The 10,450-nt window shown below is 42.8% G+C and overlaps 1 protein-coding gene across 1 annotated transcript; it reads right to left on the bottom strand.

Annotated features, from left to right (window-relative positions):
* Positions 1-388: 388 nt before the first annotated feature.
* marveld2l (MARVEL domain containing 2-like) lies at positions 389-9,663 on the bottom strand. Its single transcript, XM_088622121.1, has 6 exons — positions 9,516-9,663; positions 7,130-8,468; positions 4,428-4,615; positions 3,985-4,156; positions 3,354-3,404; positions 389-2,604 (listed from the first exon to the last, which is right to left on the bottom strand). Exons 2-6 carry the CDS (start codon positions 8,303-8,305, stop codon positions 2,464-2,466), a joined length of 1,728 nt encoding a protein of 575 aa, XP_088478247.1. The 5' UTR covers positions 8,306-8,468; positions 9,516-9,663; the 3' UTR covers positions 389-2,463.
* Between the last annotated feature and the right edge of the window lie 787 nt (positions 9,664-10,450).

Genomic DNA, 10,450 nt, shown 5'->3' with positions numbered 1-10,450 from the left:
GTCACTGTACTTTCTTGAACACGAAAGCAGTCATTTGCGGCACACCTTCCCCTTTCTTCACCCAATAACGGAATGGTGGCGTTTTAATAAAAATATAATCAGGGGGAAAAAAAAGAACATGTGTGATTTAAACGTACTGCATTCGGACATAAATAGTGGAACCGTGTTAAAAAGAAAAATATATGTGGACATGAGAAAGCTAAAAGAAAACTACAGAAATTAGGTGTGAAAACAACCAGCCAGTAAAATACTAGAGAAACCGGGTTCAACATTAGCGCAGATCAAGTGAAATTCTTCATAACCTGCTTTGTTTTACTAAACCCTGTATTACATCACAGTGAGTCGATTATGTTAATTACTTTTTTGGAAGATGGACAAAACACGCACGTTCCAAGTATGAAGAATTTAATTATATACAAATACAGTTACAAAGATACATATAAAAAAATATTTTTTGAACTTCGACAAGCCATACAAAGCATTAAAATCGATTCTTATCTGGAGTAGAGGCTGGCCTCTTGCATTAAGGGAACAAACCGTAATCTCTCTCTCAAAGCTCAGGGGTAGAATTCTATCTTTCCAAGTTCAGGTTCCAGATTATATTTACAGTGTTCTTTTGTTAAAAATGTCAACATTTATATTGACATACTTTTATCTTTTAAAAATGATTCCAATACCTTCCATTCCAGAACTATGATACAACCAGCTCAATAATAGCTACATTGAGCTCCACTTTTGACTAAATGAAATTGTAAAGAGTATCTAGAAAGCCCCCAAATACCTGTACATTGCCCCCTCCTGTGTTTGAGGGCTGTTCTAATTATTTTAAGTGTATTGTGTATGTCTAAAAAAACATAACTAGTTATTGTAAAATGTCCCAGTGAATTGCTGATTGAAATGTACTTGTGAAACCAACAGGAATCAGGGCCATAGAGAGCTGTTTGGAGTGCCTCACTTTCTAAAACTGAGAATATCAGCTCTAGTGTTCCCCTGTCTCATCTATACAGCGCTGTATTCAAAAACCAGAGAGGCAGACAGGACTATACACATCCCCTTCAACACAAAATTATACACATCTTTTTCTTTCTTGTGATAAAGCCCTGGAGCAAGGAAAGATCAAGCTGATTATTTTCTTATTCCAACTTAAAAAAAAACATTCACAGGGCTGAATATGGGCCTCTTGATTCTCCCTCATTAAAGATCCACTTCTGAAAGCAGATCGAAGAAACAAGTTCATAACTTGTTACGCCTAACTAATAAAATACTGGACAAGGAAAGGCTTTCAGGCTATGTTGTCTTCAAAGCAGCTAGAGCTCTGAAGCGACTTCTATTTTTACTTTTTAGTCAAAGTCAGCCACCATGGGCAGCGGTTTCAACCTGGGGCTCAGCAGCCCATTATAATTGCCCCTGAGGAGTGAAACAGGAGAATATACAGTATGTGTCTTACAACGAACATAAAATATTTGCACAGGACTGTGATTTGTGTGTAAGTGCATACAAGCATTGACATGCCCACAATGCACATCGTACACATTCCTTTAGTTTAAGGTGCTCATTGTGGCCAGTTTCATTACCATCTTTGACAAACTGTAAGCAGACAAAATCATGGACATCTTTCCCCCTCCAAAATAACTATATACATCAATGTAATTATGTGTGAAAACAGTGATTACAAGTGTTTAACTGTATCTCCAGTAAAGACGTAACAACATCCGCCTAATACCTTATACCTCAGGCAAATTTGATTGACAGCCTAAAATATTGTTCCTTGTTAATTCTCATGTAGAACAAATTGGATTTTGACTGTAGCACACCACCCCACACCAATCATCATGTATTAGATCAAAGAAAGCAGTTGGGGGCAGAACTATCTCCACTTTATCGTACCTGGACATATACTTGAAAAAAGCTGTAGAGGTGTCATATTACATATGGAACTGGCTTGAAAAAGATCCCATGTGCTTTAACATGGACACAGTGCTGCACAAAGGTTTATAGATATCCTGCACTGTTCCACTGTTTTCTCTCAGTGTTTTTTCTTCTTAACACAGAAACAATGCTCTATGGCATCTCTATTGAAATATGATCATTCTGTTTTTAGAATAACAGCCAATCCAGACAGTTTTGTATTTTGTTGTACAAAAACTCGCTTTTTTTTAGCTTCATGAGTGTGTATACAGGATGTTAATGATTGGAACACTCAATTACATTAGGTTTGACTGGTAAATGTGATGGGATTGGTTATTATAACACTTTATATTGAATTTATGTTGTTTTGATCAGGTTTTTGGAGATTATCGACGTGAACTGAAGATGGCTAAATAAGATTTGATGAAGATCCTAAAATACATCATTTGTAACTCTGTACTGTGTCTAACACTTCTGTACAGCAGTGGGGACCTCTCTTTAAGCCTAGATCTCTGTGTACTGGTATATGTCTGTCTTGAGGCTGGTAGGATTTTCTCAGTCTGAACTAATCAGAAACTTATTACAAATCCGGCCCCCTGCAGTTTTCTGGTCAAACTCCTGGATCCTGCCCTTGATGTGGCTCAGCTTTGCCTTCAGGTAGTTACAGCGCTCCTGCTTCTCCAGGAAGGTGGGGTCCTGCAGATGGACAACGGACAGGTGGAGGGATTACACTGGACAGAGTTTAAAATATCTCGCTGCACCCAAGATGTTGTTTTGGCAGCGGGTCTTGAAAAGCCACAATCCAGCTTTATAGGCTACCCTTCCAGTGACCCCTTCTCTAACTGCTTAATCCAGTCCAGGGTTGAGGGGGTGCTGGAACCATCCCAGCAAGCAATGGGCACAAGGGTGGATCCACTCAGGACGGGACTCCAATCCATCACAGGATAGACACAGACGCACACACTCACACCAGGGCCAATTTTCCCAGAAGACAATTCACTTACCAGTATGTCTTTAGACAGTGGGAGGGAACACAGGGGGGATATACAAACTCCACACAGATAGCACCCCAGGTCTGGAACTAAACCCCAGGCCCTGTCTGTGAGACAGCAATGCTAACCCTTGCCACATTATAGTGTGTAGCCAACCATCAACTTCAGAAAGCCTAGATGTTTAGAACAATCCCATCTGGCTACTAAAGTAGCTGCTTTTTAACATGAAGAGGTTTAGAGATCATTAGAAATAAACTAACTTCAGCAGAAAGCAATGTGGGATGAATAAAAAATGGTTTCTCTTGCAGACATTGATCCATTATTATAATTATTATTGGAAACTAGCTATAATCTTGTTTCAGGAGAGAGTTAAATATACAGATAGCTCATCCCACATTGTTGGACCAAACCTGATCAAAGCAATAAACACCAGTGTCCTTGAGAAGAACTTACATTCTTCTTCAGCCTGTACTTTACCAGCACGCCTTGAATTCTCTGGTGCACCTGCAGAGCAGACAGAAAAGAATCAGTGAAGCAATTAGAATGATCCCTCATTAACACACAGTTTCACTCCTGGACAGAACAGCCTTGAAAGAATTTGGCTGGACTGAACAGCTGGAAGATCTTACTGCATCGGGTTCCTTATCTTTGCTAAGTATGATTAAATTCAGCATTTTTTGTTTTTTAGTTCCTATTTTCAACATTCTTTGTTGTCCAAACTCGTCAACAGCAAAACCACGGGAACCGTTCCAGCCACTTTCTTGGCGATGTCAGAGGCTTAAAGTCGACAGAAACCAACAGAGAAGTGGAAACGTTTCAGTCTTGAGGCGATTGCCCTCAGAGTTCTGTCGAGAGTGATGGTGGAAACATGGGACTGATATGAACTCAACACACATGCCCTTTAAAACCTGGGAGAGATCTTTGCCTATGCTGACCACAGTGCTCCACTTGTGCTCTGAGGGAGCACCTTGGCCACTTTTGCAGCACAGGAGTCCAGCAAACTTAATATGGACCTCAATTCCTTGCACTTGATGTGCTTTGGAAAAGGGTTCCCCTTATCTGCAAGTGTTGCCCTGTCTCTTACCTCAGGGTTGTCATCATTGGTCAGCAGTTTCCCCATCATGGAGTCCAGCTCCCTGAATTTCTTCATGGTAGCCTGGATCTCACTGTGCAGTTCCTTGTACTCTGGATACTGGTCATTAAAGACAGCCTTGTACTGCTCTCTGTCCTCAAAGGTGCGTATGTCAGGGTATTTCCTTTGGGACAGACACACAGGATATAGACACAGAGGTCACTGGGAGGCAATGAGACAGCTGGTATTCTAAAAAGGTTAGGAAGGAGTGACAGACATGAAATTATTCTGTTCTTGCAGTACAATGTTGATAACACAGAATGGGATAAATGTAGAGCATGTTAAGTAGATCCTTCAGCATGTAATTCTAAAGACAAACCATATATTTTTTCTAATGCACCTCTGCATCTAACTCCTCCAGTCTGGCCTCGGCTGACTGAAGACTCTGCACTCACATGATGTAATCAGGGATGATGCGTGGTTTGGGGACATATCCTGAAGGTATAGCCCTGTTGAGGGTGCCAGGATCATCTCCGGACTCGGAGAACTGAATCCTCTTGGTGGTCCTCATTGAATGGTTCACTTCATCCTCAAACATGATCTTCTTGGTTTTTGTCGTGACTGTGCTGGCAGAAGCGGACAGCTGGGGACAGAGAGTAGAGGCTGCATCTTTTAAACGGCCTGATCCCGATTCCAGCAATATACATACACATACACCCACGTAAGACAAACATATATTAGTTTAGATTAATTTGCATGTCTGTGGTTATAATGTGTCTGATTTTAACAAACACAGGAAATTCTAAAAAAGCCAAATAATGCAGTTCCATGGCAAAGACACCCTTGCCACTTTGTGTACATCAATAATATATAATATATAAAAATACAGGAGAGGCATGGTAGTGCAGTGGTCTGCATTGCTGCCTTGCAGCACTGGGGCCCTGGGGTCAATTACAGACCTGGGGTGCTGTCTGTCAGGAGATTGTACTCTATGTGTCAGTGTGGGTTTCCTCCCACAGTCTAAAGACATACTGGAGGGTTCTGGGAAAAATGGCTTCTGGGAAAGTCGGCCCCGATGTACTGGTGTGAGCGTACGTGTGTGTTCATGTCTGTGTGCCCGCCCTGCCACGGCCTGGCCTCCTCTTTGGGCAGTGTTCTGCCTTGCACCCATTGCTTGCTGGGATACGCTCCAGCAACCCTGCGCCCTTGAATTGGATGAAGTTGTCAGAAACTGGATGGATGGGTACATAAATGTATAAAAAAGCCATCGTTAAACAAAGATACTCCTCGTGTGAATAACAGCTGACGGTAAAAACTTTGCTACGTGATAACAGAAGCCCTGGAATCCGCCGAGCGCCTCCTTCCACAAATTAGGATTGTTTTTTTCTAGTACGTTAAGCCAAAGACATGATGTATCAGATCATTTAAAACGACTTTCGTCTAACATCCTAATTAATTTCTAGACTCTCCAATGCCAGGTGTTTGCTGCAGGAGAAGCAGTCGGATATGTTCCACTGCTATGCGGTAATAGCCTATGTCGATATGAAGTCTTCCATGCCAGCTCTTTTATTTACACACCTCAATGTTTCCTCTGTGCTGCTCTGCCATGTAATTGTGAACACAGGATTCCCTGACTGTCACCCACTGCTCTGTCAAGTATCTGTTTCTGCTTCTGGATATCTGGACTTCATTATTTTAAGTCCCTGGTGTATTCGTTGGAGCCATTTTTTGTTTGTTTCAATAATAACTTTTTCCTCCCTTCTTGGTTGGACAATTTATTGCTTTCCACAAGAGGACAGGACTCTGGACTACAAGGAGGGAAACATAGGACTTGGTAAAAGAAAAATAGCGACTGAAATACTGGCAGTGCTGTGACGACAGAGCAGTAAAATTGTAAAAAAAGAGTAAAATTGATCTCACCTCTCAGAGAAGTGAGTTGTTTAAGAATCGCTGAAATTTGAATGCTTAATTGTATATGTAACCATAAAACATTGGTTCTTAATGTCAACATTCCCTTCTGGCATGACCTTGACCTTTTTTTAATAATGAATCTTGAGGGCGAAAAAATGTTTAATTTACAGTAGCAGTAGAATAAAACCCATCCTCTGATTCACAACACCATGTGCAATGTTCCACAGCCTGCAGTCTGTTAGTAACACTTTTCTCTATTTGTCTTCTCACTCCTATGCCATCTTGACTAAAGAATTAGAATACAACATGGTCTTCAGCTAAACAAATTATACTGAACTTAAAATGCAAATTCTAAGGTAATTTACTTACCTGAAGATAAAAACTGTTTACAGTGCCTATTAGGGTTGGAATAGTTTAATCTTATGCTCTATAGGACCCCAGTGAAACTACAAGCATAGCTGCACCAGTCACTGGTTTGCAAACAAGGACTTGTTTGAATGTCGTGAAGGCAGCTGACAACAGTAACTGTTTATTTTTCATCATATCACTTTCAATAACAGCTTTATCCAATTCAGGGTCATGGTGGCCCAGAGCCTATCCCAGGAGGCTTTGGGTACAACGCAGGATAAACCATGTGTGGGACACCAGACCACCTCAGGGCAGACCCACCAGGGCCAGTTTTACAGAAGATAATTAACCTACCAGTATGTTTTGGGACTGTAGGAGGGAACTGGAGCAGCTGGAGGAAACCCACATAAACGTGAGGAGAACAAACAAACTCCATGCAGAAAGCACCCAAGGACTGAACCCAGAGCTAAGCCCAGCTATAAGGCAGCAACGCTAACCACTGCGTCATAGTGCCGCCCTCTGTTTATTTTTTGCCTTGAAATCTTTGCCAATGGAACTTTTGTTGTGAGCCCTTTTGTTAAAAGTAGCTATAGTACCCTTACTTTTGGAGAAAAGGCCTAAATTTGAGAGCACGACTCTAAAGTAAGTGTGCCTGAAAACCTTGGCAAGCCATGAGCACAAATCTAAGACTGACATTTTATAACACTGCATGGACATTAAGGCAAAGGCCTTTTGTTTTGTTTTTTGTTAAGGTCTTCTGGTTTATGCTGATGAAAGAAAATGATGTTTACTTCCTTTGCCCCAACCATTGTCCAAATTAATTCAGTACAAGATAGGAAGCTTTTGAAGCACATCAGTAATGGCCAGAGAAGATGGGGAATCCCCGAGCACCACCCACCTGCCTTTCTGAGGCCTCCCTCTCCCTCCGGGTAACTTCATGGCGCCACATCTTGAGGCAGACCAGGAAGGCGACGAGGTACATCAGCATGTTGATGAAGATGAAGGCAGTGGCAGCCATCTGGCCTCCTTCCACCCGGCACAGACTGGACATCATGGGGTTGATGCCGATAGTCATGTAGCACAGCCCTCCTCGGTTCAGGTCATTGACGTACACGATTCCCGCCGCCATGTACAGAAGGAACATGGCGACGTTGATGAAAGACTCGGTCAGCGGCCACCAGTGAGAATCCAGGAGAATGGTCCGGTAGTACATGGTCAGCCCCAGGACCAGCAGGATGACCGTCATGATCCAGGCCAGACCAGCCACTGCCAGAACAAATGGGGTCATGGGTCCATTATAATAGTAACTTGTTCCCCCACTGTATATACCCCCGAATCCAAAGCTGGGGCGCTGATAGCTGTAAAGGTTGTACCACTCGTTGTCTTTCTGGATGTAGGCACACACACAGGCGAACACCATCCCCCCGAAGAGGAGCTGGAGGCCAGCGAGCAGCCTTAGCAAGCCAGGCCAAGACTTCATGTAGGAGTACTTCTTCTGGTACACCTCGAGCTTCTCGGCGTAGTACTCCGCAGGGTGGATGCTCGCTCGGTCCGACGCTTCGGAAGGATCTTGGAAGGGCGGGCTGGAGTATGCCGTGCTGCTGTCCGTGAAGGGGGGCTTGTGTGAGCTCCCGCTCGATCTCAAAGAGTCCTCTGGCTCTCCGTACCTCCGGCTTAGGAGGGGGCTCAGGGGTGGGCTGACTCGTGTTCCATCAGGGAGGAAGTTCTCCTCCAGCGAATCCTGATCAGGTCTGTCACCCTTCTTCCATTTCTTGAAGAAGTTGCCCCATGATTTGGGGATGAGATTTCTCTTCTTTAGGGGCTTCTTTTCTTCCTGATCCCCTGGGTTGGCTACCTCCCCGACTGGTGGAGTACTGGGGAGAGGGGGGCCCTCACTGGAGTCATCAAACTCATCATCGTCCTGGACCCTCTGTGAAGAATGTTCTGACAGTCTGCTGGGCAGAATCTGTCTTTGCAGAGGAAGAGTTTCATCTAGATCTCCAAGAACGTCAACCAGTGGTCTTCTATTCTCAGTCCTGCTCTTGGAATAATACAATCCGTCTACAGAGGTCATAATATGATTGTGTTCCCCTCAAAGAATGAAGCAGAAAGTCATACATCTAGCAATTTACAGAGCGGTGAGGAACCCATGATAAAGAGATCTTTGAAGGTATTTGTAGATCATCCTAATTCAGTTCGCAGAAACAATGTCTCTGTCTTTAGCTCTTGGGCCCACACTGAAAAACAACATGAGGAATATTATTTGAATATGTTTACTTGTATTTTGCAATTTTACACTTTACAACCATCAGTTCATGGCAAAAAATAGCTCTCAATAAAACATGTCAATATTTTAAAAGTCCAACATGATTTTATAAGGAAGACAAGAAGTAGGCGAACTACAGTATATGAGACACCCATTATTATTAATCCACCATCCATTTTCTAACCAATTCAGGGTTGCTGGGGGAACTGGAGCCTATCCCAGCAAGCAGTGGGTGCAAGGCAGGATACTCCCTGGACAGGATGATGCTCCATACAGATGTAAACATGCACACACTCACAACTCAGGACAGTTTTCACCGAAGTCAATTAACCTACCTATACTGTTTATTTTTGGACATTTAGCGGAAACTTACATGAGCACAGGGAGAACATACAAACTTCATACAGATAGAACCCGGGTATAGAATTAAACCCAGAGCCTTAGAGCTGAGAATCAGCTGGTTACCGCTGTGAATTGATATTAATATTGGTTTTATTATTTTACTATATATTATTGTTTTATTTATTTTTATGTAGTTCTGCTCAAATTCTGGATGTAAAAGTAAAGCTGTATCAAAGCCACCCAGAAATTACAAAACAACGAATTCTTCACAGATACCGCAGCGACAAAGGTTTGACGAGCTGAGAGCCAGTCTGGCTCAAAATGCTAGGAATCAACACTAACAACATGGCAAGTGTGCTGTTACCCAGTTACCCAGATAAGAAATATTTCTATTAATTCTTACTTCTATTTACAGTGGAACCTATTACAAGAACTGCAAAACCTTTTTTTCTCTTCCCGGTTTACATTCCTGCTTAATGCGGAAGAAACGAGAGCTTTTACCGAAGTCTGTAAGAACGGCCAGGAACAAACAGAGGAAAAAATCCACAGCGCACATGCTTAAAAATCAGCACTCTTGGTTTTACGAAAAGAAACAAGCCTCCTTTCTCCTGCAGTGAGTTAATAGCAGCAACAAAGTGGCTCAGATTTAATAAATAAATAGGATTATGTACTTTACCTTACTGTTGCGGCCGAACAGGACCCTCAGACTGCTATCTGACTGGCAGTGGGCAGTGTGAAAATGGCCTCTCCCTAACAGGCCCCAGCTGCCTCTTCAGGTGACTCAGGGGCCTTATCACGGGGAGCTGAAAAAGAACTTGCAGTTTAAACATTAAACCCTGTACACTCTACCAGTCACACACACACACACACACACACACACACACACACACACACACACACACACGCACATCAGGCTGGAGCAGAACAGCTCAGTTTGGCACTTGGCAGCTAAGATCCTGTACAGCTTGCATGCACAAGAACTCATCTATTCCTTTTCCACCACGTTATCTATCTGTTATAAGAGAAAAGGAATGATGTTCATGGTAGATTGTATTATTTAACAGGTGGCCTTGCATCGGACAGAGAAGAGCTGGACACAGGTGTGGGAGATTCCCGAGTTCCTGATCAACCATTGAAATGGACACTGACAAAGCACATGACTAAACAGCAACGTCTCATTGATGAAACTATATAGACTACAGGTTTGGCAAAGCCTTATTGAGAACCCTATTATTTATTCACTGGGAAAATAAGGTGATTATAAAGTGTGCTGGCTTGTCTAGGCAAGCCCATTGTTAAAGCTGGGAACTGTGGGGGGCACACACAGAAATGGCACGATGGAACATGCTTTCATGGTGGATGGTACACTCCACAGGATTGTACAGTTGTACCCCTCTTGGCTGGCACAGGACCTGGTACAGAGTGAACCTCTTCAGCATCCAGTCGAATTGTGATACTTTTTGTACTTCCTTGCAAGTGTATCAGATTTGTTCCTTCATTTGTTGCCCAGTGTACCACTGGTCTACTATAATTTGAATAGCACAGGCTGTTTTTTTTTTGTCTCTCGACACTGTCTTTGTCTTTCACACGATGACCATGATCATGATGATC

The sequence above is a fragment of the Lepisosteus platostomus genome, chromosome 27 (genome assembly GCF_059453375.1).
Source record: "Lepisosteus platostomus isolate fLepPlt1 chromosome 27, fLepPlt1.hap1, whole genome shotgun sequence".
NCBI lineage: Eukaryota > Metazoa > Chordata > Actinopteri > Semionotiformes > Lepisosteidae > Lepisosteus > Lepisosteus platostomus.
The sequence above is the reverse complement of the archived record's forward strand: the minus strand, read 5'-3'. Positions and strand labels throughout refer to the sequence as shown.

Coding starts and splice junctions, on each gene's coding strand:
- marveld2l (XM_088622121.1), bottom strand. CDS start 8,305: ATGACCTCTGTAGACGGATTGTATTATTCCAAGAGCAGGACTGAGAAT. Junction 4,616..7,129: donor GGGAGGCCTCAGAAAGGCAG/GTGGGTGGTGCT, acceptor CTCTGTCCCCAG/CTGTCCGCTTCTGCCAGCAC. Junction 4,157..4,427: donor ATCATCCCTGATTACATCAT/GTGAGTGCAGAG, acceptor TCTGTCCCAAAG/GAAATACCCTGACATACGCA.